At 36.3% G+C, this 24,637-nt stretch overlaps 1 protein-coding gene across 1 annotated transcript in view; it reads left to right on the forward strand.

The window, feature by feature from the left end:
• The window catches only part of nos1apa (nitric oxide synthase 1 (neuronal) adaptor protein a), a 96,231-nt gene that overhangs the window by 52,669 nt on the left and 18,925 nt on the right, over positions 1-24,637 (forward strand). The window contains 3 exon segments of the mRNA XM_079627297.1: positions 374-515; positions 2,894-3,051; positions 18,101-18,262. Of these exon segments, the coding sequence (XP_079483423.1) occupies positions 374-515; positions 2,894-3,051; positions 18,101-18,262 (462 nt within the window).

The raw sequence follows: 24,637 nt of genomic DNA on the forward strand, positions 1-24,637 counted from the left end.
TGGTGACATTAAGTAAAACTGAAAATTATTATTTTTTTAATTCAAAAATTCAAAATTAAATGTATTTCCATATCTCTTATTTGATGATTACCACATTGCTTTTGGAACACACTATGTAGAATTGTCTGATGCACAAACATTTAGACCATTTCTATTTGAAAACGTTTTGAATTCCTAGTCTTTTGATTGTCTTGATAGACAGCATTCCTGTTTTCCACATTTGCTGGCTATAATATATATATAATGCATACATATAATGGATATCCTTGTATTATAAATTCTGTATGATAACTGTTACCATTTTCGGTTGTGACTTTTGGTTGAACTTTGATTTCAGTGCATTAATACTAATCTCTCCATGATTCCTCTGTAGAGCCAAGCCATGCGGATAGTGCGGACAGTGGGTCAGGCTTTTGAGGTCTGTCATAAACTTAGCCTTCAGCACACCCAGCAAAACGCAGATGGCCAGGAAGACGGTGACGCTGACAAGACTTGCACAGATTCTGGAGTAACAGGTACTGTAATGAATGGTATCCACTTTTCTTTTCATTTTCTTACTTGAATTCAGTGTAGTCCTCTTCCGTGTCAGGTTTTTATTCTTCAGACTCCCTCTAACTGTCTGTTTGTGCCCCTTGAACTTGGTGTGAGAGGATTATGGATGAGTGATGTTTCTGCTGATCTGTGACACGCTTTGCATTTAGCAATCCATGCAGTTGTTGGAGGTATTTTGGTGCAATCCACTGCAGTGTTTGAGGAAATCTTTGATAGGCAGGATGGAACAGCACCTCTGATTGCTTGTGTCTGTGGGGCAAATCTCACGGTGCATGGGCCACGGGTTCATGCTGATCATCCTCCCACAGCTCCCTCTGGACAGGTTTTCCTTTCAAATGCAGATGAGCTCCCGCTCACCCACGCACTGCTTCTAATCTGCACAGGGTTCCCCAGCACCAACACGCTGCGGTGTCACATGGGTATGGGACTCTGTGTTTAACAGCTCCAGTGTTAGGACAGGGAGACCTTAACTCGCACAAGAGAAAAAGAGAACAGGTCTCAGAACAGACAAGCCTGTAACTGTTTTAAATTACTACAAAACCTGCCGAAAAAAATAAGCATTGTGCATTACGGTCTATGAGCCGTACGAGCTTTAAAAACATTTTAAATTGTTTGAGTGTATTAATCCCAGAAAGAGAAGCTTTTAAGGCAACTGTCTAAGATACAACAAATAATTTATAACAAACGTGTTTGTTTGTTATTTTATTTTATTGTACAGTAGATGTTAGAGGGGGAAATAAAGTGGCTGGAGTTTACAATACTTTGAGTTGTGTACAATCTTCATGCCATCACGAGCTGCTTTTTGTGGCTTCAAATTTGGTTATTAGTTATATTTAATTAATAAAATTCATAGCAATACACTCACAAAAAAATTATATTACTTAATATTTTATCTTAGACAGATAGGGAAAATATATTATCTTGTGCCGATGTGCAATATACTGTACATATAATTGAGATTTGTCAACGGAATGTGTGTCATATTGTAAATAACTTTGTTCATAATAGGAGTAATCTACACTGTAAAAAAAAATTGCTGTGATTATTTAGCACAACTTAAAATCCAACATTGTTTCAACTTTAAAAGGTATGTGTTCAAGCTTGACTTAAAATATTAAGTTTAGTTAACTTAAGTTTAGTTTGGTTAAGTTGGATATTTAAGTTATCTCAACAAATTTTAACTAATCGCAGCCACATTTTTTACAGTGTAGTTTTGTTTTGTCATGCATCATATTTTTTTTCTGGTCCATAATTACCTTTTAGCCAGTGGAAATGCATGCCAGTGAAGATCAGTAAGGGACTGTGTCTCATTACATGTAGTTCAGTGTGGGGTAAATGCCTCCGACCTCAGTTCTATTTCCTTTTTTAACTCTCGTGTTATGTTCAGTAATACAATACACAGTTTATGATCTGGGTCAAATTGTCACCCTAAAATAGCCATAATCCCTACAAATTGCATGTTAATTTAATGGCAGTGAAGTTATGTAATGATTTCATAGTTATTTTTATGTATTAATGCAAATATTTATTGGATCACCCATGTATTTATTTAATTTGTTAGCGCAATTTACTAGAAATTATTTTTCCAATTTATAAATATTCAGTTTAGTCCCTCAATTAATATAATACAAATTCAATCCTTAAAATATAATTATACAAGAATGTTGTTCAAAATAGTTTTAGATGTAGTATAGCATGTCACACCACAGGACACGGCTGTCACTGCTTGACATGTCATGTCAACTACTCATTTCCAGAAATACAGATCTGCTGTACAGACCGAGTGAAGGTGTGGTCGGAACATGCATGGGGTCCCATATCAGTAACACAATCCCCCCCACAGGGGATCCACAGCTTACATGGGGAAAACATCAGTGTTTAGTCAGAATATCTGTTTCTGTACATACCTGTGTGTGGTGGATATAGGCAAGTTCAAATATTCTCACTAACAAACATTGGTCCCTTCAAACAAGTGTTATTTTAGTATAAGTTGTATTCATATTTTGTCATTTTTTATTTGTCGAATTTCCGTTTTCATTTTACTTTTTATTAGTGTTTTTGTAATTTTTAATAGTTTAAAATATATCTGTATAGTAAAAAAACATTTGTTAGTACATCAAGTTAAACTAAATAAAAATGAGAAATGTACGTGGCATAAACCTAACAGAAGTAAGGCTCATGCTTTAAAAGTGTGTAGTGGCATGCCATGAAGGTGAATAAATACCGGTAATGAGAGAAATTTCGATTATTTTTTCCTGTGAGCTTTCTCTTTAATCCCTGTATCATGCTTTCAAGCTTTGGAATGAATATTTAGCAAGATAAATTGTTTCTCTCTCTAAAGAGCGGGAGCTCACAGGGGCCGAAAAGCCAGCTCTAGATGAGACGGACATTGACGCAGAGGAGCTTCCCCTCCCCGACAGCACAATGGACGAGTTCAGTCGCGGCGTCACTGACCTGGATGCGCCCAAGAAAGAGGAAGATGTCACCAAGGACATAAAGGTATCCAGCTCTCTTTCCCACTTAATTATTCAGTTCAAATCAATAATTAACCACAATCTTCCATAATCTCAAGCTCTCAAACTAGTTGTCACATCAGCTTTTACGCACACATACTTTGCACTGTATCTTCCAGTCAACTCTAGTAATCGAGGGAATGATGTTCAATGCGCATTGTTTTGCAGATTAGGTTTGTTTAATGCTCACGGCTGTGTTCAGCCTGGGGTCCAATGCAGCTATAAGCCTATTAGCATAATCTTTTAGTGTGAAAACAGCTGCGCTGCAAAGGATTATGTAATGATACTGTGACCCTGACTAGCTGAGACATTCTTCAAGAGAATTATTATGGTAATGACAGTTTAGTGTTGATGAGAAGAAAGTGGCAAACAAGGTACCGGAGTATCGGTTGACCTGGATTGAATTTATCTCCATTGATAAGTTTCACCAAATGACAAGCATTCTAATAGAGTTGGACTGAGGGTTTGAGTCAGCCTAAAAATAGCATTAGGAGTATTCATTGTGTTGAATGCTGGTTTTCTGTTGTCCATATAGCTTATTTGTTCTACCTCAGTGAAGCCTGTTTATCTTTCCGCTCGGGCGTAATTTTGTGGGTTTGTTGCATCAGTGTCTGGGGCGATGAGGCTGGAATCATGTCTGAGGCTGATAAGACATTCCTCTCCTCAGGAAATTACAATGTCAGAAATATTTGGGTTGTCTCTGATGATTGCTCTATGATTTATAAGCCAGTCAGAAACTTTTACTCTGCACAAGAGAAATCTCACATGCCAGCCTCAGAGGTTCACTGCGTCCTTGTTTCGTTTGGATTAATAATATAAAACAATTGACCCAAATGGAAATGTTGCAGTCCAATATGAATTCCAAACTCATGCGGTGTGGTGGTAGTCTAATGTGTGAGGTCAGTGTGGTTAACAAAAGCAAGGCCCCTTTAAACAGTCCTTGAGCATGACTTTTGGAATGAGCTCCTAGTCAAATACTAAAAGAAACTGTATTTTGACTGTATTCCAGATACTCAAATCGTGTATGATTTTTCTTAGGTTTTCATCATACAAATTCATTCTTGTCCTGATTCCATATAGAGACTATGGCTACATTCATACTAAAGAAGAATATGCTTGTCCTGTTTGTTCAATATGTTTATTTAAGGGATGAACAATATTTTAGGGTAAATGGATTCTGAGTTTTTGTTATCTGTGTCCGTTGATATTGTATATTTCTGTTGATTTTTGATATTTAATTGTTCATGCTCCTTTCCTCTATTTTTATATTTCCAATACCTTTTCTATCATCTAATAACTTAATTTTATATAAACAAATAATTTAATAAAAACACTAAGTGCACTATTTAGCAAATTTATACATATAGCCTAGGCTACTCAACATTTACAATGTTTTGATGCCTAAATCAAAAGCAATTGCTTGTAAATCGATTGATTTTTCTTTTTCAGTATTTTCTTTTTCTTTTCTTATTTTAGACAAAAAAAAAGTATTATAATATGGATTTGTAATATCTGCTGTTTACCACTTAACGTCATTATGTAAAAAGTTATCGGCCAAGTGACTACTTTAAAATCTGGTTGTGACTCCTAATAAATGTAATCACAAGTTTGGGTGATATGTGCTGTATGAGACCCATTGATATTACACTATCATGGTTTCAGACATTATTAAATATACTAATATACAGTTGTCAATGTCAATCCCAAACACTGACACATAACTGAAGAGTGCCTGGTGGTTTGGCACTGCAGAATAATTATTGTCTCTGGTTTTCAATGAAATGTCATTTTTATAACACAATCACACACACGTGTACACTTGGCGCTTGTAGAAAAACTATTTAAATTTAGCATTTCCGCAAATGTCTTCATGAATAAAGCCTTTGAGAGCATGCTGTCATACTCCTACATAAGCAGATCATTTGAGATTCTTGTGCACTGCAGTACAGGGATACTCATGCCATCCTCACGGACTCGTGGAGCGGAACTGGACTGGTTGTGTAGGAGTTCATGCTGTTTTTAGGGCTGGTACAAGTGTCAGAGTTGTTCAGGAAGCCTGCAGTCAGTTGTGCTAGTGCTTCTCCCAGTCAGTCTGTCGACTCAATGTGCCTTTTGTGTCTCACGTTTATGAACATGAGCTCAGAGTTGAGAAATTATGACATTTCCTGAGCCCAGCCAATTATTAGACTATACAATTCTCACTCAGTATAAAAAGCAATGTTTTCTAATCACCGTGCATGCTTTAAAGAGCACCTTTCCCTGATTTGTGGTTGGAGACTTATTTGTAGAATTGATTAGCAAGTCCTGTATGAGGCAATGTTTGTAATAGCGTGCCGAAAAGCTTTCGGTCTATATTGAGGTCATTCACCCAAGTCTGAATACAAGTCTGAATCGAATGGATATTGGTTAGTGAGCAGAATAATGTATTTCTTTGTCCCTTCTGAAATGAAATTCATACACGCACAGACTTTTTTGGGCTGGTGTTTTCACTGATGAATGTGACCTTATAATTTTAAATGCATTTTTAATCCACATTTTGAACTGGGCCGTGTCACATTATGATTGCTAACCAGAATGGGAAGAAGGCAGGGAAATAAATGACACCCTAAATAGTGATATGTGCTACTCGGTTTAATTTAAATAGAATTAAAAATTCTACTTTTTTTTCTTTCTTTTTTAGAGAGAAAGGGGTTTAGTTTTTTTTTTCATAGTTTTTTTACATTTAATTTTACAACCCTTTTTTGTTGCATCAACTAAATTAAAACTTTATATATTATAGTCATTAAATATGGAATGGCGGCTTTACCTCAATTCAAAATAACATTTCCAAAAGTGTGTGTGCTTGCTTTTGCTTGCTTTAATAAGCATTGTAGAACAAATTACCATGTTTATTGTTTCCTTTCCAGTTAATTAGAGCAGCAAATCTCTGTTTCACCCCACCGTATTGTTTCTAGGAAATTGGCAGATGCTTTCTAGTAAGATGAGAAGTTTAGAGTTTCTATGGTGTTCCTCTCTGAGCTTTGATAATGAATGGGCAAGGGACTCTTGGTGTGCACAACTGGTTGCATCCCATTTTATAAGAGACCGCAGTGTGCTTTGGAGGATTTCTCCACAAAACGGTCACTGAATAACTAATGAAAGCAATTAGTCCTCCTCCTCAACAGTTCTGAATCTTACTCAATACCAGACCTCAGTACCACAGTCTGGAAACACTGTGGCAGGCACTGTGGGAATTTCACATATTAAATCTAGAGAAATGAGGCTACTGTGTAGCTGTGATCTTATCAGACTATCTGTGCCTGGCAAACAGCCAGGTTCCTGCAAGGAATTAGTCCCCTTTACTTACAGGGCACATCTCCTGGATGCTGCTAGAATAACTCTAAAAACCAGCCAGACCCCGAGGAGCTGGACATCACAGACCGAAAGTGTGTAAAAATAGCCCTGTTTCTTCATTTTGGAGAAGTAGTGTCCATCCAGATCAGGCTGTTCATGTGAAACGTGTCTGGAGATGGGATTTTGGGCAATGGTGGCACGGAGACGCACTCTCTAGAGCCCTCAGGTCTGAAGTGCTAGATGGTGCCCAAAAGCCAAAATGTGTTTCAAAGCAATGTCAGTTTCTCAGTAATTCATGAAGAACTGAGTTCAGCCCATGTATCAGTGTAAGAGGCAGCTTTACTTTTTTTGCCCTAATGCTCAATTTCAGAAAATCCTCCCCAGTGCATTGCTGTTTGCAAACTTTGCACCAGACTGGTGGTTAGACACTTAAGGGCAACTAGACTAGGGATGAGCGTCTTAAGGAATTTAAGGATTTGTGGTTCTAATTACAGGTCCCCCTTCACCGTTCTAATCAAATGTTGTTTTTACAAATAAATAACTCATTCATTGAGCGATTTGCTCTCTGTGTTGTTTACCAGTTGGGCAACAGAAACCCAATGCCGTTGTTTGCACACAATAACACAGGTGCTTGCAATGCCAAGGTCATGGGTTCAGTTCCCGGCAACTTGTATATTGGAAAACAATTTATTTTAAAGGCACAAAGCACAGAGACTGGAGGTAAACGGCTCCAGCTAGCAGACTGCTCCCAATAAGTGACAAAATAACGCCAACATTTTCCCATTTACATGTTGTGATTTGTATAGTCACAGCGTGTACAAATAACAAGGTCACATGAGACACAGCCATCTTCTAACCGTATACATACTGGGAACTATATTCTCAGAAGGCAAAGCAGTTAGATGTTAAATTACGGTTAGATGTCGTCTCATGTGACCTTGTTATTTGTACATGTTTACCTCCAGTCTTTGTGCTAAGCTAGGCTAGTGTTAAGTGTTGCATTTAACACACATCTTATAGAATAATATGCATTGTGCAGAAGAGTTGTGCAGTTTGTTCGTATTTCAACTTTGAAAAACATGTGTTCTGGCATGCCAATGTATTAGTGTCATGAATGAAACAGAAAAGCAGTACGGTCCTTTTTCTCCAGCACCTTTACTAAAGAGGGAAATTGAAAAGGAGAGATGGACAGATAGAAAGAAGAAAAACACTTTTCTACTTTTTCAGTATTCATACTAAAGTGATATTGAATCGTCCCTGCTAGGTCACAATGGATGCCTACTACAAATAGCAAACTACAAATGAATTTCAAAAGAGTAACTTCGGCCGTGCTCGGATGCGAAGGCTAAATGCTGATAAAGCTTTGGCATTTCACTCTCAATGATCTTTCAGACATTATAACAAAGACATTTTGTCTTTGTAATTCATTCCGTCATAAATTTAGATCGCGTTTCGAAAGGATGCGCGATTATTCAATGCGTGATTAGTTCATTCACTTCTATCAGTATGCTAATGTGTTACAGTGACATTTAACATTAGTTTAGAATGCATGGAAGACAATAAAAGCCAACAGCTTTATAGTGGCTGTTCATCATCTTTAGTGCTAGTTAGTTAACTATTTAACAGCTTACACCTCTGGTGATTCTCCTTCAGATGGTGTCTGACAACCATCCCAGCGCACAGTATTTAATGCTAACCTATATTTTTCAAGATTCTGAATGAACCACCACAGTGAAAAAAGGATCCTTGCTTTCAAAAGAGGTTATTTGAGATTGTTTGATGTCTCTAGTCATTGTACTATACTCTATAAACCCTGACATGTCAATGGAGGAAGTCCATGTGGACTGTTTTAATAGACACACAAGTTTTGTCTGATCTTTTTAAGCTGTATTATTGTCTAGGGTGTGCCGGTACCCTCAGGCAACTTTTAGTGTCATAGCTATAACAATGCACACTGTTTTCCCTTGCATCCTTTCAGACGTTATTGTATAGAGTCTGTCATGTCAGTGAGAAAGGTAACAGTGCTCACTCACATCCTGAATGTATTTGAAGTTAAGATCTTTCAGCATTGTATTACAATCCCCAATGTCATGTTCCTGTCCTCAGGGCTACTCGACTTTGGAAAGCTCAGGAGCCACAAAGCCTCAAGATCCCTTTAGCTTGAAAGGATGCGCTCTTGATTTTTTCAGTAGGACCAAAATCATGTTTTGAGTAGTTTTATATCACAACAACGGTATATAATATCACGTGTGCTGTGCACTTGTCTCTGAGACAGTCTGCTGTAGGCTATAGTTGAAGTGAATTTGTTCTTCATGTCAAGTAGCGCAGACTTAAGTTAAGTGTTTATGCTTGCATTTCACTTAACTATACTTCATGTTTAATCCCACAAGAGCTGTCCAAACCTTTCTACACGTCATCAACTTTTTTGTCCTTCTGCTTATAGCTGGGTTTAAAAGTACTGTATAGTTCACCCAAAACTGAATATTTTGTCATGATTTACTCACCCTCATGTTTTTTACAAACATTTTGATATTTTATATAATGTTGGTATAGTAACCAGACAGTTGACGGCACCAATTGACTGCCATGGTATTTTTTTTTTTCCTAGTCAATGGCTACTGTCAACTGTCTGGTTACCGACATTCTTTAAAATATCTTCTTTTGTGTTCAACAGAAGAAAGAAACTCATACAGGTTTGGAACAACTTGAGTGTAAGTAAGTACTGATCACATTTTTATTTTTGGGTGAACTATCCTTTAAGAGGGGTTCAAACAAATGGGTTTAAAAATGATGTCCTTGTTGGTTGGGTTGATGTGAGTTTTTGGTGAACAATCAGAGGTCCAAGTGAATGGCAGAGAAAGGCATCAAATGCAAGAGAAAGAATGAGCCACTTTTATCGAACTAAATTATTAATTAATTCATATTTTTATAACTATTTATTGAACAGAGTTATTATTGAATATATTATTTGTGATTTTATGTATTTTTTATTTTAATCTATTATTTTATTTTCAAAATTAGGCAGCATGTGCGTCCCTGGTTTATTTAAAACTGTTTTTGTTACAAAAATGTCTTTGCATTTACTTTAAGTATTAAGTTTTGCAATCAAATGTTAACATATTATCACATTTCATAATGTGCTTCTCAATGCCATCACTAAAAGCTTCTTGTCTGAAGAACGTCACTATCTATACTTCTCTAACACTGTCAAGGACTTCTCAGAAAAAAGAAGGAAAAAAAGTCAATAAAAAGGAGGCAGCAATCTGCCTAGCGAAAAGCAATGAGGGCATTTGTGTGGCCGCTAGCAAATCTCACTCAGCCCAGCTGTGATCTGAACATTGCTCTTTTTTTTACCCTCGGTTACCCTCTAGGGCTCAGTGCTCTCCTCTAGGGTACAACTAACACTTCACATTCAGAACGGTCGACATATTGCGCAGGTTCAGGAGAGGCAATGTGTCTAGTCTACAGACATGAGCTATAGCGGTTTGCTCCCAAGCTTGTTGTATTTCACGTGCTGCTGAGCGTTTCAGTGTGTCGTCTTGTGTCTGACTGGAATATCAAACAATGTTTAAAAAAAAAGCTCCTGCTTTACATTCAGGTCTTTAAGTTTGTTTCTTGTATAATGAATGCGCAGCACTGGATTGTTTCGCTAATTATCAAAAAGACCAGCATAGTAATCGTGTGCTTGAGAAAGGCTTACGTTGTGATATTCAGCATATTTTCTTTCTCATGCAAGATGTGCAGACGTTCTCAGGCAGCGGTGGATTAGTGTGTTGTTAAATCTAATCCACTTTTAAATGCTTTGCTTTCAAGTACAGAACATCCATCCTGGACCATCAGAGATCTCAGCACATTTTCATCGCAGTTTTGCGTGCTAGATAAGAAGTTGATTTGATGTTTAGCAGGAATCAACATTTTTCCAAGAAATTGCTGCTCAGGTTGACAGTCAGCTTATCTGCTTTGTGAAGTCGATGTACACTTTTAGACAGTTAGCTGCAAACTTTCCACTGATGTCTATTGAGGTGTCTTCATAATCTCAGCCTCAGATGGACCGCTCACAGTATGTTCACTGGCCGTCTGATGCATATTGTACAAAAAAATAGCAAGAGCTGGCTCAAAATCAACTGTTCCAAATTGATTGGCTCACTTCTTCACAATTTCACCAGTTTTGGTGTCCACTAAAAATCCACTAATTCCTTTATACGCAAATATTCAATTCCAATATTTTTTTATTATTTTAATATTAATACTTTATTCATCAATGATGCACTAAATAGATTAAAAGGGACACTTTTTTTACATGGCTACAAAATATTTGGGTATTTGGGTTAAATAAATGCTAAATATTAAGCAGCACAACTTTTCTACATGGATGATAATAAGAAATGCTTCTTGGGCACTAAAATCAGAATATTAGAATGATTTCTGAAGGATCATTTGACACTGAAGACATTTAATAAAAATCTTGCTAACTTGTCTAAACCTGTGTGAGTCAAGAGTTTCTTACAGTTAGTTCAATATACTAGCCCTCAATCAACAGTCTGTGCAAACTTTCCTTAACAACAGTTGAACATAGTCAGCAGCCATCGTAATAATGGCTTAACATGGGCATAAATGAGAAAATTAGAGCAAAATTACTTACGATATTGTTATTCTCCACCTTGAGGTCTGAAGGATTGAATAGGCTGAACTGGAGACGGCTGTTGTAGAAAATCCAAGGCAGAAAATGTAGAGATCTGTATGTAAGATGTAGCACCTTTTATTATTATTACCAGTATACTCAAGGTTGATTAATAACTTCCACCACAAATATTCCACAGGCATTTTGTAATCCAATCCAATTAAATATGAGATAATTTGTGCTCTAATAGCAGTGTGCACCATAAATTGTTGTATTTTTGTTTATTTATTTTGCTCACTGCTAGATTCTTCTGCTTAGTTTGTAAAAGTGATGTCCTTTTTTCTCATTTTAACGATGTTAGAAATTAGCACAACCGATTGTTGTCATTGTATTGCTTTTAAAGACATCATAAGGAATCTTCTGGGCATACAAAACACAAAAACAAGGGAACGTGCGGCGATTTGTGAAACAATTCTTTAGGGAGTCGAGTTTTTGCAGCATACATTTCCATATTCCTCCTCATTGCCCTTTTTTCTGCCACTATAGCTCTGTATATGACCCAGACCAAAACCTTCATGGGTCCTGATGACACTTGTCGCTAAAGTAGCACTACAGACTTTTAATAGCTGATTACACATCCATCACATAATCACAGATGAAGCTGATTAGGCTTTTCTGCAGCCGTTAATTGAAAGCTCTCAAATGAACAGTACTTCCCTTGATACCTTTTAACAGATGTTTTCTTCAACCTATTACCAAAGTCTGTTCTGCATTGTATTTTCTGTTATACACACACATACAGATTTCAGAACAGATGATAGTGTAATTATTCCCTGTGGAGTGATGGAAGTATTCCAGTAACCCTCATAGATAAACTATATTAGCAAATACAGAAGGAAATGCTGGTGCTTGCTTAGCAGCAAAAGCTTAAAGGACAAGTTCGGTATTTTACACTTAAAGCCCTGTTTACAGATCGTATCTGATGAAATAGAACGGTTAAGTTTAAAATTTGGACACATGCTCCAGTCCCGAGAATTTTGGGTTTATTTCGCTTCCCCCCCACCCCCACACAATGGTTGTCTATGGCCACTGGAAGATTCCTTCCTAAAACACATTAAACTTTCGTTTACAAAGACGTGAAACTCACCGAGTGGTCAGGGGTGTTCACTGATACGGGCCCAAAAAAAAACGCTGAAAAAGATGCATTCCAACAGGTTTTATCGTAGTGTTTGTCCAACTCCATTGATTGTATTGAATGTGCTGTGTGAGGTACGTTATTCCTCCGCCGCTTCTTCTTCTGCTTCTTCTGTGTATTAAATGAAATGCCAGCGGTTTGCTTGCAATCGGCAAAGGTGCATTATCGCCACCAACTGGTGTCTATTATTCAAGCTCTCAACGGAAGAATCTGGGTGTGACGCGTTTGGCAAAATAGGTCCACAAACGCTAAATAAAACTAAAATTCTCGGGACAGGAGCATGTGTCCAAATTTTAATCTTAACCGTTCTATTTCATCAGATACGATCTGTAAACAGGGCTTTAAGTGTAAAATACCGAACTTGTCCTTTAAGCCCTTTTTAAATGAAATGTCAAATTAGAACCGTCATAAACTTTGTTGCTGTCATAATGACCTGTCTTGTTTTCTGTCGGCAGTGTATTGTTTCTGTGCCACCTTTGCAATGTTAACAACTTTAGATTGTTCAAATATATGTAGAAGACAATCTCAATTCAATATGCAAATAAATCCAATGAAGAAGACCATTTGCAAGTATTATATCTCTGCTTTTGGTTGGACTTTGAATAGCAAACAGTAATATTATGTCATTTTGTTCATGCCAACCTTGTTAAATATTTTTTTAGATCATTTGCTTCATTTTAACTCTTTCCCCACAAACGTTTTTAAAAAAAAGGTTCCCCAGCCACCCCCACCATTTTTGATCATTTTCACAAAATTTTCATGGCCCCCAGAATATTTTCTTGTTGGTAAATTTCTTTTAAAAAGTCGCAAAATCACATTTTTTTTCCCCCAAAGACTAGTCAAGTCACCTTTATTTATATAGCGCTATTTACAATACAGATTGTATCAAAGCGGCTTCACAGTGATAACATGGAAATAATACAACAACGTTTATTTCTAGAAGAAAATTGCTTCATCGTCCAGTCCATCTTAGGGCAGATCAATATTATTGTTGAATTATAAATGTCCCCAACTAAGCAAGCCAAAATCCAAGGCAAACAGTGGCAAGGAACCAAAACTCCATCAGGTGACAGAATGAAGAAAAAAACCTTGGGAGAAACCAGGCTCAGTCGGGGGCCAGTTCTCCTCTGGCCAACGAGCGAACAGTGTATGATTATGATTCAAGCAGCATTACAATCGGCTATCGGCAGACTGCGATAAACCTCGGATAAACAGAGAGACTAATATTAGCGTAGACGCCATCCTTCTTATGATGTAACAAGTACATCAGGGAGTGTTCCTGGTTCCGGCTGACCTAAACTATGCAGCCTAAATTAAATTTTAGAAGTCTATAATGTGTTATGTGTATGCTAGGCCAAAGAGATGTGTTTTTAGTCTAGATTTAAACTAACAGAGTGTGTCTGCTTCCCGGACAATGTTTGGAAGATTGTTCCAAAGTTTTGGTGCTAAATATGAAAAGGATCTACCGCCAGCAGTTGATTTTGAAATTCTAGGTATTATCAACTGGCCGGAATTTTGAAATCGCAATAGACGTGAAGGACTATAATGCATTAAGAGCTCGCTCAAGTACTGGGGAGCTAAACCGTTTAGTGCTTTGTAAGTGATCAGCAATATTTTAACATTTATACGATGTTTAATAGGGAGCCAATGCAGTGTTGACAGAACCAGGAAGTATGACCATATTAGCCCGGTTCTGTCAACACTGCATTGGCTCCCTATTAAACATCGTATAAATGTTAAAATATTGCTGATCACTTACAAAGCACTAAACGGTTTAGCTCCCCAGTACTTGAGCGAGCTCTTAATGCAGTGTTGACAGAACCGGGCTAATATGGTCATACTTCCTGGTTCTGGTAAGAACTCGAGCTGCTGCGTTTTGGACCAGCTGTAGTTTTATTATGCGTTCAGGGCAACCACCCAGTAGAGCATTACAATAATCTAGCCTTGATGTCATGAACGCATTAACTAATTGTTCTGAATTTTTAATTTAGAGCATATGATGCAATGATGAAAAAATGCGGTTTTACAGATGCTAGACACGTGACTTTCAAATGAAAGGTTGGTATCAAAGAGCACACCCAGGTTCCTAACCGACAACGAAGACTTGACAGAGCAGCCATCAAGTGTTAGACAGTATTCTAGATAATTACGTGATGAAGTTATTTGTCCAATAATTAGAATGTTTTTTTGTTTTTTTTTCAGAATTAAGTAGTAGGAAGTTGCTAGTCATCCAGTTTTTTTATATCAGCTATGCATTCCGTTAATTTTGTGAATTGGTAAGTTTTGTCAGGGTGTGAAGAAATATAGAGCTGCGTATCATCAACATAACAGTAAAAAACTAATGCCATGCTTCCTAATGATATCTCCTAAGGATAGCATGTACAGAGTGAACAGCAACGGCCCTAGTACTGAGCCTTGTGGTACATCATACTGAACTTGTGATCGATAAGACATCTCTTCATTTACTGCTACAAACTGATAACGGTCAGATAAGTATGATTTAAACCATGCTAATGCATTTCCACTAATGCCAAAATAATTTTCGAGTCGATTTAAAAGAATGTTGTGGTCGATAGTGTCAAATGCAGCACTAAGATCCAGTAACACTAATAGAGAGATACAACACGATCGGATGATAGAGCAAATCATTTGTGACTCTAATGAGAGCTGTCTCAGTACTATGGTACGGTCTAAATCCTGATTGAAAATCCTTGCAGATATCATTTCTTTCTAAAAAAGGAACATAGTTGTGAAGATACTGCCTTTTCTAGTATCTTTGAAAGAAAAGGTAGATTCGAGATCGGCCTGTAATTGACTAATTCTGTAGGATCAAGTTGTGTTTTTTTAACAAACGGTTTAATCATAGCCAGCTTAACTTTTTGGTTTGTATCCTAATGACAAAAATTAATTAATGATATTAGAAGAGGATCTATGACCTCTGGAAGCATCTCTTTCAGTAGCTTAGTCTGTATAGGGTCTAATTTACATGTTGTCGATTTAGATGATTTAACGAGTTTAGAAAAGTCTTCCTCTCCTATAGTAATGAATTAATAAAAAATATCCTTAGGGAGACCACAATGCACTCCCTGATGCGATACTGTAGTAGACGGTTGCATAGTTATAATTTTCTCCCTGATATTATCAATCTGTTACCAAAAATGATCAAGTGAAGAAGTTCATAAAGTCATTACTGCTGTGCTTCTTGAAAACTTCATAAGTCTTTTTTTTGTACAAAATTTTGTCTAAAATTGGTCACAACTCAATTGACAACAGAGGAAGCTAAAAATCAGTTTTAAACCATCCTTGTAGTATCATTGTCGTCTTAATTGTAGTTAAATGCAAAAAAAATTTTTTTATAGCTATTGGGTATGTGCCCCACACATTACATTTATGTCTGACTGAGTTACAGCAAAAAAGACACATTTTGTGAGTATGGAAGAAGCATTGGCCTATTTTATTTCATCATTTCTATAGCTTGTCTCGTCTCAAATCATTGACAGCTTTTTTAGAGGTCTAAACATCAAGGATTTGTTTCTGCAGCGTTTGTTGAGCTGTGAAGTAGGATTTTAAGTGTGTAAAATATATTCATCAATGAATCATTCATTAAGAATGTGCTAATTCGTTAAGAAAATATTCATTAAGCCAATCCATACTACTTCCTGTGGTCACAGTTGTTTTTCTTGGAGTGTGCTCAGTCCAGACACTGTTCATCATAAATTATTTCATCCATGAGTTATGCTCTGTGATATGATGACTTTAAACTTGCACAGCACAAACGTAGCAAATATTTTATCAGCAGAGTCATGCTTATCTTCAATTTTTCAGTTTACATCAGAAGATGAGCAGTAATATCATTCACAGAACATTTTCCCCAGGCGCACTATGCAGATTTTTCAAGCTATGAATTTAGTAGATGTCACCGGTCTCTCCGGCTGAAGTAGATTCACTCTTGAGGCGTCTGTGAGCGCAGGTGTTGTTTACAACGTGCCATTCTGCAGCAATGCCCAAATAAACAGCTGTCAGTAGACACGCAGAAGGAAATCCTCATGCAGCCCACCTGAACAACATGTGAGAAATGAAAAATATCAGAAGCTGAGATGAACAGATTTTCCAATATACTGCACGCAATCCTGTTTGACATCAGATTAGTCTTAAGAAATCCCTATACTGGATGTTTTTTTTTGGGGGGGGGGGGGGGGTTGAGAATATAAAGAAAAGGAGTCATTTGAAAAAGGTGATGTGCGTAATTTCTCTGTCACTAGAGCCAGCAAAAGAAAAATAACCGGCTTTGTTCACTAATAATTTCATACAATTTGTATTTTAGAAAAGCTACTTGTACCATTCTCAATGACGAGTTAAAACAAACAATTGTCATATAAGCCTACAGACTACATGCGATAATAGTAGTCTTTACAGACTTGGCATTTGCCAGCTGTGCCTTCATTCCAGGCTGCATTAATTCATGTTATTATTTTGTATTGTTACTTGGAAATACTCAATACTTTAGTTTAGTCAGTTTCTAATAGTGTTATACACTACTATTAAAACATTATCTAATGTTAGAATGATTTCTGAAGGATCATGTGATTGATGCTGAAAATTTAGCTTTACCTTCATAGAAATATAATTTTTATATATTATCATAGAAATATTAATTATTATTACATTGTGAGATATATTCAAATAGAAAACAAGAAATTGTAATAATATTTTGCCATATTACTGGTTTACTGTATTTTTGATCAAATAAATGCAGCCTTGGTGAGCATAAGATAATTATTTCAAAAACATTAAAATATCTTACCAAAACCAAACTTTTGAATAGTAGTGTATATTAAAAAAAGAAAATAGCATAACAAATTGTTTCTAATGACACCAAGAGTAAATCTTTTTTTTTAAAAGGTTTTAGGTCGTTCTAAATGTGATCATATATTTAGAATAAACATCCCATACTTTCTTTTCTGACCTGCCCTGTTCTACATTGTTGGGACAAACCGATAGTCCTGCCAAAAACTTTCAATTGTTTGTTTTCGGACAATATTCCAAAAAGCAGTGTTGTGAAGCATGACAGAATCAGCTTATGGACAGCATTCGTGTCAATGTCCCTGCAAATCGAACTGGGATAGAAGAACATATTTAACTTTTGAAGAAAAACATGACATTTGAAATGCATGCTGTAGGCTGTCCATAGCAGTTGTACATAGTAGATGCTCAAGTTTGATTTTTCAAACAACCGAGCTCTGGTTTGGTGCGTCTAGCCCCTCGTTTAGTGATTCAGCACCAGGCAATGCCAGAATATTTCAAAGGGCTCTTCGCAGCACATCAATCTCAGCCAAAATCCGTCTTATATCTGGCCACTGATGCTAAGGCTTTCATACCCAGTTCCTCATTCTGTACGTGGGAGGTCAATATCTGACAGCTGGCATTACCATATTTTCATCCCTGTCGGGGTATAAATAAGTTGGCCGTGTAGTGTAAAACTAACAATTTGTCACAGTCGACTGCCTCCCATCCCTCGGAGCTCTGTTTGTTTGCACAGCTACACCGACTGCAAGAGCTACTGTAATTAATATCTGAGCCTCAGTAGAAGCATCTTTGACCACAGTTGGTTTCCTGATCGCAAACACGCAGTTGTTTTTAAGTTAACACTGGCATGAAGTGCAGGAGCTGAAATGGAGTTCGCCATGCACTAATGACTTCGAAACTTGCTTGTTTTGTTGTTTTGCCTTTTTTTAAAGGCCTTTGCCAATTCTCTATTGTCTGTTTTTAATGCATTTTCTGCACATTTCATGCTGTTCCTTATTCTCAGATAAAGCTTCCGTATGGTGAACATGTAGATTAATTACCGATCTTGACTAAACAAGTGTTCTCTCTCTTTTTCTCCAGCTCTCTGAGGAGCCCAACATCCTGCTGGCTTCCCCTAAGTTGCTGCTTCCGTCAGGCAGTCAGGTCCCGGCCAGCACTCCCCTGTCTGTGCACCACCAGCTCCAGCTGCTCCAGCAACAGCTCACCCAGCAGCAGCAGCAGACACATGTGGCCGTGGCCCAGGTGAGATGATGCAGTCACTGCACTTTAAATGGACAGGTTATAGACTTGTAGATGTAGTGGATTTAGTGTGCTGCAGCACTAGTGAGCTATTGTGGTTATTGTTGTGTACGTTTTTCACTTGGTATCAGAAATGTTTACACATTACCGTGTAAATACACAAGTTCAAAAGTTTGTTGCTAGTATGATTTTTAAATATTGTTTTGGGAAATAGTCTCTTATGCTCACAAAGTCTGCATTTATTTGATCAAAATACAGTTAAAATATAATATTGTGAAATATTATTACAATTTAAAATAACTTGTAATTAATTAATAATATATAATATATTTATTTCTCCTGTCATGGCAAAGCTGAATTTTCAGCAGTCATTACTTCAGTCTTCAGTGTCACATGATCCTTCAGAAATCATTATAATATGCTGATTTGGTGACCAAGAAAAATGTATTATTATCAATGTTGAAAACAGCTGTGCAGCTTAATATGTTGGTGGCAACCTTGATACTTTTTTCAGGATTATTTGATAAATAGAAATTTCCAAAGAATTTTTTTTTTTTAAATTAAAAAATATTTTAGTTACAAATAGGATACACCGAAATGAAAATGATGGGCCATAACCGAAAATGTATTTATTATTTCAAATTAGCTTTCATGTTATTCATCTTAGACTTTTAAAATGATATTCAATAATTTGAATGATACTGAATTAAAAAAATACAAGCCAGTAAAATAAAATAACCACACTTTAATTGATACTAACACTAAAATTGGATAGAAAATAAGTTTCTAAAATAAGTTAGAAAATAAGTTAAAGGGGTCATGAACTTTTTTGTTTTAAAATCTATGACAAAAAAATGGTCATAATTTATAAATAAATTCCCACCCTGATTTACATTTACATGTGGAACTCTCTCGAAACTTTTTACTATTACAGCTGTCGAGAGTAACTAATCGTGAAGTGATGGTTATAGCATTAAATTTAGATCTATAACATAATATTTAGATTGTGGCATGAAAAGATGATTTTCTCATATTTGCATTTGTTTTTGACTTTCTGATAAAAATAACAAAATTGCAATTTTCAGCCAATTATTTCCGGCGGCAACTTTGATTAATGCATACTTGCTGAATAAAAGTATTAATATCTTATTTTCTTTTGTTGTTTTTTTAACTTGGTGACCGTAAAATGTTAAACAGTAGATTTGACAGAAACGTATATATTTATGTATAGGGGTGTAACAATATCATGTCACAATATATCGCAATACAAAAATGCAACAATATGTATCATGGACAGTGACAATATATATTGTGTATTAGTTCACCATAAATAAAAAATGACTCTGTGAGAAAAAAAAAAAAGTTTTAGTGTCAGTACTACATTAAACTACTATGTTGAATATAATGTATAATAATGCAATGGGGGAATATTTGTGGGTCCTGATAATGTCTTATGTTACCAGTAAAAAGTGGCCTACATTATTTTAAATATATCTAGTCAGTGACAGAGTGCAAGCATATTCGTCTAAAATAATTATATATGTTCAGCTTCAGAATCATAAATATTTTTATTCTGGTGTCACTATTGTCCTATGCATTGGGTAACCAGCACCAACTCAAAGCCTATTTATTTCCACCCACAATGTAATATTAAATTTAGTATTTTAATCAACAGTAAAAAAAATGGTTAATCTTTTATCATATGTTTTGGAGTTTCTCAATAAAATCGTATGTTGAGTTCAGTATCGTGATATGTATCGAATCGTGACATGAGGCGGGTATCGTTACACCCCTATTCATTTATGTATTTAATGGATTCATTTTTAGGAGTTCAATTTTCATTTTTGAGAGGTTAAGAAGCCCAACAAGCTTACATGTATTGTTATTTTGAGGACAGTTTTATTAATGCACATTGTGCATTATGCAAATTCTGTTTTATTATGGGTCAGGTGAGTCTAAATGTTTTGTTTGCTCAAAGAGATAAACACAATACAAACAACAGCTGTTCTGCAGGAATCTAATTCAGCTCCTTCAGTAAAGTTTGAGCAGGAAAATAGGCTAAAATGTTCCTACACTGATTAATTTTATATGTTTGACCTCAACTGGATCGTTTTTAGATAACTGAGCTGCTTTATCAGACTGTTTATTTGAGATATTCTTGAAGTTTGAAATTATTTAATGGCAGTCTTAATTGTGGCGTGAAATGTGTGCGTTTACCCAACTTTATGTTTATCTGTGAAGAATGTATTTTTCTTGCCAAAGCTTTTTTTTAATTTTTTTTTATGGCTGTTACTTCTAATGTGAACCACAACATTAGAACTGATTGTGAATGGCTTGGAGTGCATAAAAAACATGCAGTCTTGTGTTTATTAAGCGTTTTAATTCTCTCCGGCACTAGACTGGTTTATTTATTCATCCTTTGAGAGCCTGCGGTTTGCTTGTTTAGCCACAGTTGCGCACCAAGTGCACCGCACCAAGTGTTTGGCAAGAAGAGAAAGCGGTTGTTTTTCATAAGCATATTGCTCAGCGAGAGGGTATGCTCTCTCTTAAAGTGTTTTTGTTTAGTTTTTTTTGGGGGGGAGGGGTTGTTGTATGGAAGACACTTCACTCTTCACAGGTCTGAAAACGGGCTCACAGGGGTGGAATTTCGTTCCACGCTCTCCTGACCCACGTCTTTGTTGAACGAGCATGGCTCTGTGTCGCTTTGAGGTGTAGGATAGTCTGTTCTGTCAGACCTCTGATAAGCAAAGCCAGCCACTGCAACGCAGACCCTGATTTGCAACACAACACGCTCAAAGAGAAACAAGCTTTGGCTTTGCTCTGGCTGCTGTGATGTCTTCAGTCACTGAAGAAGAAGAAGAAGAAGAGACACTTTGAAGCACGCTATCAAAGCGACACACGCAAGTCAATCGTCGCTTATTAATTTATTTCTCCATTTTGTTTTGCATTGGCCCTCATCCTTAGGGAAAATGATCTGCAGATGAAACGATATTTGCTTTTCTGAAGTCAGGATTAGTGGTTGTGGCGGAGCGGGTTATTTGCGGAGGAAGGTTTTTGTGTTTCTTTTAATCATATTCTGGAGGAATATTCTCCTTTTAGACAGTTCAGTGCAGATAAAATGAGTCAAGTCTTCCAGAAAACGATGCCTACGTCAGATCTCCAGAACATCAGTTTTATGTATCATGTCCGTACATTTCAGATTCTTTATGATTGCAATTCAGGCAAAATGTATTTTGAATCAGTGATTGAGTTCAAGTTGTGCATCCAGAGTCAAATGTATTTTCTCTCAAATGGAAGCCTTATTATGGTTGCTGGAGTGTTTTTCTGTGTAGAAAAATAATATAAATGTATACAAAGGGTTTATGTAGTTTACGCACATCCACGTCCAACAAAACAGCGAGAACATGACCTCTGCATACTCTTCATATTTCAGCACACCTTGATTTCCACTGACCTCTTGAAGCTTTCAATGGGGTGTGTGAGGAAAAATCAGCAGTGAAATATTTGATGTAATTACTTGGTGCAGTTTGAGGGCAGCAACAATGGAATAAACAGTCATATAAAAACCTTATGACTGCAGTGCAGTGGAAGAAGAAAAAAAGATTGCTTTTGTGTTTTGAAATTACTATGGTCATGAAAGTCTCCACTGTCATTAAATGGATTGTTAGAACATGAATCACACAAATTACCTTTTTTTTTTTTTTTTTTTTACTCTCTAGGTTGCGTCTGTGAAAGTGAATCATTTGGTGACATTCTAGTCTTATTAAATTTGTCTTGAGAAAGCATGCATTTTTTTTTTCAAAAATAGTGGTGTATGTGAATATAGCATGCAAACATTTAACTCTCCTTACCCATGAATTTGGAAATAAACTTGGTTTTGGTTGTTTTGTTTTAGTTTTTAGTTTCGTTTGTTGTGGTTGAGTTTTTTTTTTTTTTTTTGGGGGGGGGGGGGGGGGGGGTTTGGCTTGATATAACTGTAGTGTCCATTTAACTGTTCATTTATTTTATATACATTTTTTTACCAAAGGTACTTTTTAAAAGGCCAATTTGGGGTTTAAAGAGTAACTAAAACTTGTCCTTTAAGAACAATTAAATTCGTTTCAACCTGTTTCGAAATGCAATACTATAACGTGATAATACCGTAACATGATAGTTATCAGGATATGAACTATTGATTCCAGCACATGGCTAATTGGACTTTACCTTAGACTTTGGACCTGACTGGACTCTCTGTTTCCGTAATGTCACATGCTGTTTGAAAAATGAAACATTCCTGTTGAAATTCATGTTCTTGATGTTTGAAAGAGGCTCGACTTGCTGCATTTACTCCTCATAAACCTCTGCTTTTTTTTTTTACCTCAGCTAGCTAATATTTCTCTCACTATACGCTAATGTTAAAGACAGCAATTATTGTTGATTGTTCCCATCATACAGTCAGATATATTACTGTTCTCACTCTTTTCATTTTCCCGATGTAATTGCACACTGAACTTTTAATTGCTTAATTAGTAGACTTGAAAACGAAACGGAAAAATAACTGATGGCAATGGCAATGCATTGACGGTAAACAATTCTTCACTGCTGCTTTTGTTGTTTAATTTAAGACAATAATAAAATACTGAAGAAATACAGCTTTTTTTATGCCATAAAGGAAAATAATGATCATCAAAACATTTGGGCTCCAACATTTACCCTGACTCGCCTTGGCTGATGAATGTGCCCCACTCAAAGTGAGATATGAAACTATGACAGTATGAAATATGAGGCTTGTATACATTTACATCCTATACCCTTTTGAAAACAACATCTTTTGTCATGGTAGGCAGCTCTTTTCCCAAAGACAATCACTCTTTGTCAGAAAATACACACACACACACACACACACACACACATACATGCATACAAGCATGTACACTCAAGAACTGATGGCAAACGGCTCAACCTGAACTAAGCTTTCAGTCCACATTTACAGTATGGTAATTTTTTTCCTCAATTTTTTGCGCTACTCCCTCTTGGCCTGATCTTGACGGCTCATTGGCTTTGTCTGGAGAATGTATTGTTCTTAAGGGCAGGCAGCCCGAGCGGGCACGTGGTTTAAGCTGGGTCGTAAATCACCCCGGACCCCTCGGTGGCCGGCCGATGTGACTTTAGGAGCAAACAGACACTTAGACGGTGCTCAAGACAAGACACTGCGGAAATGGATTCGCCCTTCTAGCGCTGGGTAGAATCGTAGGACTTATGAAGGACACCGAAGAGCATCATAATCACTTTGAATACCTTTACAGCTGGCAACGTTTGTCATTAGCAGGACGTACCCAGCAGTATTTCATTACAATATTTATGGATGGACTCCCTTATGTGTCTGGTATTTATGGGAATGGGACCATTACAGATAATTCCTTTATCTAGGTTGATTTAAGATAATAATTACTTAACCAAACAGCTGTAAAAAATGAATACTGAGGGTATTTATTAAAACAAACAGCCATAATATTTAATTTATTTATTTATGCAAAAACCTTTACCATTGTGTTTGTCTCAGAAAAATATGACAGATTTAATTATAGATTAGATAACTGGATAATTAATCTCATGAATTTAAATGCATCACTTTATTCCCAGTAAACATGGTATTCACAGCCTTAATCTGGACTGAAATTTTATTATTTGACTTGCTTTTATTATTATATAGAGGACTGTAAGTGTGAAACCTCCCAGAGAATGAAGCTGGTGTTGGATTGTAACCTCCAGTATATGATGACGTCATGATTAAAGTGGATGTAAAAAGAGGCGTTTGTCCTTCTGCTGTTGCTCATCAGGTGTATTTTCAGAGTAATGTCAGGGACATAAAAACAGCTTAAAGGTCTTTCATGATGTGGTGTTAAAGAAGCTTTTTTGAATGAAAGCGCTCTATAATTTGCATGAATGGCAGCTACCCACACAGTAAATGAAATGACCTTCATAGTAACACTTCACAAAGATTATCATAAATGTTTCATGTTCGATATAAATACATTCAAAATATATGCAATATAAAATCGGTAACACTTTACAATAAGGTTCGTTAGTTAACATTCGTTAACTACATTAGTTAACATGAACTAATAATGAACTGCACGTATACAGCATTTATTCATCTTTGTTCATGTTAATTTCAACATTTACTAATACTTTATTAAAATCTTGTTAACATTAGTTAATGCACTGCAAACTAACATGAACAAACAATGAACAGCTGTATTTCTATTAACTAATGTTAACAAAAATTAACAAATACAGTAACAAATGTATTGCTCATTGTTAGTTAATGTTAATTAATACATTAACTAATGAACCTTATTGTAAAGTGTTACCATAAAATCATAATGTGCACGAAAG

This window comes from Phoxinus phoxinus (assembly GCF_949152265.1).
Source record: "Phoxinus phoxinus genome assembly, chromosome: 11".
Taxonomy (NCBI): domain Eukaryota; kingdom Metazoa; phylum Chordata; class Actinopteri; order Cypriniformes; family Leuciscidae; genus Phoxinus; species Phoxinus phoxinus.